The sequence below is a fragment of the Myotis davidii genome, unplaced genomic scaffold, assembly GCF_000327345.1.
Source record: "Myotis davidii unplaced genomic scaffold, ASM32734v1 scaffold648, whole genome shotgun sequence".
Lineage (NCBI taxonomy): Eukaryota > Metazoa > Chordata > Mammalia > Chiroptera > Vespertilionidae > Myotis > Myotis davidii.
In genome coordinates, this window is record NW_006299603.1 from 1,404,437 (window position 1) to 1,409,879 (window position 5,443).

Sequence of the window (5,443 nt, forward strand, 5' to 3'; positions counted from 1 at the left end):
TCTCTCTTCTTCTGGTACCCCTATAATTCTGATGTTGGTACGCTTGAAGTTGTCCCAGAGGCTCCTTACACTATCTTCATATTTTTGGAATCTCTTTTTTTTTTCTTTTTCGGCTGGGTATTTTTTGTTTCTTTGTATTTAGCTTGATTCTTAGGATCCTCTTGTCTTCTGTTGGATATCTCTGTATAATTCTTTATTTCAGTCAGTGTATGCTTAATTTCTAGTTGGTCCTTTTTCATATCCTCGAGGGTCTCACTAGACTTATTGAGGGTCTTACTAAATTCATCAGCGGTTTCTAGAAAATTCTTGAAAAACCTTATAACTGTGGTTTTGAACTCTATATCCAGTAGTTTGCTTTCCTCCATTTCTGTCATTTGTGACCTGTTTCTTTGTCTCCACATTTTGGCTGCTTTCCTGTGTTGACAGAGTGGCTTTGTGTGTTAAGAGTCCTATAGGGCCCAGTGGCTCAGCCTCCCCAATTACCTGAGGTGGACACTCTTGGTGCACCCCCTTGTGGGCTGTGTGCACAGTCTTGTTGTAGTTAAGCCTCGACTGTAGTTGGTATCACTGGGAGGAATTGACCTCCAGGCCAATTGGCTGTGAGAATCAGCTGTGTCTACGGTGGGAGAACTTCTGTGCTGGAGACACCCTTGTGGGGCAAGACCTGCTTCAGTGGGGCTTTGGTGTTCACTGAGTCTGCCCCCTGAGTGTGTCCCTTATGGATCTGAGGAGTTGTAATCTGGATGGTTCCATCTGACCACTGGGTACACTGGCTCTTGGATCTCTAAGGAGGCGCTAGTTTAGCCTCTGCCTGAGGCTACCCAGCAGGAGCTATGGAGAGATCTGCAGATTCCTCTTCTTTGTTTGGGATTTGGAAGTGCCCAGATGTGAAGCAATGCAAGCTCCTATCGGGCCTTGGGCATTCTTTTGGATGTCCTGAGTCTCTCTGACCCAGCTGCAGTTTGTTAGGTAATTTTACAAAGGACATGCCCTGACCTGTCATTCATATGCAAAAGCCTCTGCACACAGCTCGCCTCTGTACCTCTGCATTTTACTTCCACACCTCCTCTGAGTCTCAATGTGCTTTTCTCTTTCCTTCTAGTTTTAGAATTTACACTCAGCCAGCCTTCCTGTGGTTCTGGGTGATGTCCATTTTGTCTTTTAGTTGTATTTTTGAAGTGGTTGTGCGAGGCAGCAATTTTAGGTGTTTACCTATGCCGCCATCTTGGTTTCTCTCTAAACTTTAAATTCTTGATTCCATGTCTTTCATAGTTTTAGGCATCTTCCTTCCTGAGTCTTGGTTTAACTTATATTATACGAGAGGTCCGGTGCACAAATTCGTGCACCAGTGGGGTTCCTAAGCCTGGCCTGCGGGATTGGACCAAAACCAGCTCTCCAATATCCCCCGAGGGGTCCTGGATTGTGAGAGGGTGCAGGCCAGGCTAAAGGACCCCACTGGTGCACGATCAGGGCTGGGGAGGGACGTGGGAGGTTGGCCAGCCAGGGAGGGACTGCAGGAGGGCCCCACGGCATGTCCAGCCTGTCTTGCTCAGTCCCAATTGGCTGGACCCCAGCAGCAAGCTAACCTACCTGTTGGAGCGTCTGCCCCCTGGTGGTCAGTGCACATCATAGTGAGGGGTTGAGCAACCTTAGTATATCATTAGCATATTATGTTTGGATTGGTTGGACAGGACACTTAGCATATTGGGCTTTTATTATATAGGATGGTAGGTCAAATAATGGCCCCAAAGATGTCCACACCCCAACCCCCAGAATCTGGGAAAATGTGACCTCCTAGAGCAAAGGGGACTCTGTAGATAAAGGGGCAGCTTATCCTGGATTATTTGGGTGGGCCCATGATAATCAAGGGTCACAGAGGGCACAAGATAGGGGGTGTGTGACTGATTGATTTGAAGATGCCACCCTGCTGGCACTCAAAATGAAAGGTCAAGAACCAAGGAACACAAGTGAACCCTAAAAGCTGGAAAATGAACGCATTCTCCTGAGCCTCCAGAAAGAAGGGAGCCCTGCCGACACCTTGATTTTAGCTCATAAAACCCATTTCTTTTCTTTTTTTTTAAAAAAAATATTTTTATTGATTTCAGAGAGGAAGGGAGAGGGAGAGAGAGCTAGAAACATCAATGATGAGAGAGAATCGTTGATCGGCTGCCTCCTACTGGGGATTGAGCCCACAACCTGGGCATGTGCCCTTGACCAGAATCAAACCCAGGAACTTCAGTCTGCAGGCTGATGCTCTATCCACTGAGCCAAACCAGCTAGGACAAGACCCATTTCTGAGTTTGTGTTGTTTTGCGCACTAAGCTTGTGGTTAACTTGTTGAGGTAGCAATTGGAAATAAATGCCTAATAAAGTGTCCATCTTGTCTACACTCTTTTTAAAAATATATATTTTTATTGATTTCAGAGAGGAAGGGAGAGGGAGAGAGAGATAGAAACATCCAATGATGAGAGAATCATTGATTAGCTGCCTCCTGCACACCCCAGGCATGTGCTCTTGATTGCCTGCAACCCAGGCATGTGCCCTTGACCGGAATCAAACTTGGAGGCCCTTCAGTCTGCAGGCTGACACTCTACCCACTGAGCAAAACCAGCCAGGGCTTGTCTACATTCTTAAATTTACCGGCTTAAAGCTATTTATAACATTATCTCTTTTTCTTTAAATTCTGCTTCTATATAGGTGCTTGTCACAGTCCCTCACAGGTGCTTGTCACAGTCCCTCACAGGTGCTGCTCATAGTCCCTCACAGGTGCTTGTCACAGTCCCTCACAGGTGCTGCTCACAGTCCCTCACAGGTGCTTGTCACAGTCCCTCACAGGTGCTGCTCACAGTCCCTCACAGGTGCTGCTCACAGTCCCTCTCAGGTGCTGCTCACAGTCCCTCTCAGGTGCTTGTCACAGTTCCTTACAGGTGCTGCTTAGAGGAGGCTCCTGCCGCCCTGGATCCCTCCACCATGGGCTTGTGGGTTCTGTGGGGTCTGCTTTTCTTCCTATAGTTCCTTTGCTCTCTACAGAATTAACTTCTACCCTTTGTTGTTTCCTTCTTTCTAATTTCCTGGTTTCTCTGGAATTCTCACTTACTGAGTTGGACACTTGGCTCATTAATTTCTGCCCTTTGTTCTTTTATGTGAGGTTTAAGCCTTTACATTCTCTACTCTGTACTGCTTTGCTGCATCCCATCAATTCTAAGATGCGATAGTATTTCAATTATCATTCAGTTCTAAACTATTTTCTATTTTCCATTTCATCCCATGAGTCATTTAGAACCTCTTCTCCTATTTTGTAGATTGGTTTGTTTGAGTCTAGCATATAGGAAGCATTTAAAAATGTTGCTGTTATTGCCCTAGCCAGTTTGGCTTAGTGGACAGAGTGTTAGCCTGTGGACTGAAGGGTCCCAGGTTCGATTCTGGTCAAGGGTAAATGTCCAGATTGTGGGTTTGATCCCCAGTAGGGGGTGTGTAGGAGACAGCCGATCAATGATTCTCTCTCATCATTGATGTTTCTAGCTCCCTCTCCCTCTCTGAAATCAATAAAAAATATTAAAAATAAAAATGTTGCTGTTATTATCATTGTTAGAGTCTAGCTCTCTGCCTGTTTCCCTGGAGCTAGTAGGCAACACAGGTCCTGCCTTGAACTCCAAAGTGTCCAGAAAAGAGCTGAGGAGCTCTTTATGTCTTCTGCCAGGTCTAAAAAGTTGTGGTATAATAAAGTCACAAGGGCAAACTCAGCACCATGAAACCATGATCCAGTAAAAGCCCTGCTAGGAATCTAACCTAAGGCAATAATGGAACAGAAAGGACAACCAAACATACATTCAGATAAATGCTCATTTTCATGTTAATTACTCGCAAAAGGAATCAATCTAAGTATCACCATGGTATCTGGTTTTACATGTTGCTACAATTCTCATAATTATTATTTTGATAGCTGTAAGATAGTCCACTATGGACACCACCTGTGACTTAGCCAGTGCCCCAAATATAAGTGCTCAGCACAGGACTCACATAGAAAGTGCTCAGTAAATGCTCTGCTCTCATTTCATCACTCTTGTTCTGCAAAGGAGAGTGTGGCTGTTACCCTGACCATAGGTCTAGGGGTGCACTGCTCAGTCTTTTTGTGACAGTGTTGCGGGGACATCCTGACACATTTGCCATCCTATATAAACCTAATATACAAATTGTCCCCTCAGGTGGTCGTTTGACTGGGAGACCAGGAGTTTGACCGCTCACTATGACATGCGCTGACCACCAGGGGGTGGCGTGGAACATGGTGGGTGTTGGTGACACAGCGCCAGGGCAGGGGGCTGTAACCTCTCACCCGGCTACCTGGGGGTGGGGGTGATGGGGACAGAGGTGCGGTGAGAATGCGGGGTGTCCACCGAGTTTGCTCTCACTCCCCGGCTACCCTCCCCTGGGACACCAGGGCTTGTGCACTGCTGGAGCCCCACGCTCAGGTAAGGGGCCCTTGCACCTGCGTGTGCACGTGAGCGGCCTTTTCCAGTGAGCCAGGCTGTTGGGGCCGGTCGGGCTCCCTGTGGGTTCACACAGGAGCCGGTGTGCGAGGCCGGCCAGGAGAGAATGCACTGCCCGTGTGGCTTCTGTGCAGTGCCACTAGGCAGCCCAGAGGCCCACACTGCGCCCCGGCCCGCAGCATCTGGCCGCACTCACCACATCCCTGTGTGGGGACACGGGTGCCATGACTCAGGCAGAGGGGGGGCTCATGGGGGCCCAGGTGCTGCCCAGGGCCCAGAGGCCAGCTGGGAGCTCCCCTTCCAAGCCAGACGCTCGCGCTCGATAGCAGGCCAGGCCTAGGGACCGCACCTGTGCACGAATTTCATGCACTGGGTCTCTAGTTCTGCACATATGAATAAATACACTGCAAGGTCAACTCCAAGGAATGACATTGCTGGGTCATGGGTCTGTGCATTTCTAAGTCATGTTAGTTTTAAAACACAAACATGTCTCCAACTATACTATCACCTCCAGCTTCCTCCTCTGCCAGCCAAGTTGCTGGCAGGCAGCTGTGGATCCATACACTTGCTCTTGGGCCCTTTGCGGGAATGGAAACTGCCCGCTCAGTCACATTCCAGTGGCTGGTCAGGGGAAGATGGGCCTGCATGGGCAATCAGCTCAGCTGCCCCCCTGAACAGCAAGGGACTGGCAGTGACACTCCGGCGTCACCTCTGTAAGCTGGGGATAAGACCAATGCTGTGTTGTTAAAATGAAGTAAGCTGGCATACGTGCAGTGTCTTGCTAGGAATCTAACCTAAGGAACAGAAAGGAAAACACACATACATTCAGATAAACGTGTGCTGCCAGCACAGAGAAGAGAAAGTGAACCTTACGTGAATCTTGCCCTTGACGAAAGTGGTGATATCTTCCTCGCTGTCGAAGATGGACAGCGTCTGCAGTAAGTTGCTCTCCAGCC

General features: G+C 48.3%; 1 protein-coding gene across 2 annotated transcripts in view; it reads right to left on the reverse strand.

The window, feature by feature from the left end:
• TBC1D9B (TBC1 domain family member 9B) overlaps positions 1-5,443 on the reverse strand; it is a 58,389-nt gene extending 52,946 nt beyond the window's left edge. For both annotated transcript variants that reach the window (XM_015571538.1, XM_015571537.1), the window contains exons 1-2: positions 5,361-5,443; positions 4,021-4,068 (exon numbers count right to left, since the gene is read on the reverse strand). In XM_015571538.1, the coding sequence (XP_015427024.1) occupies positions 4,021-4,053 (33 nt within the window). In that variant the 5' untranslated portion in view covers positions 4,054-4,068; positions 5,361-5,443. The remainder of the gene's footprint in view (positions 1-4,020; positions 4,069-5,360) is intronic.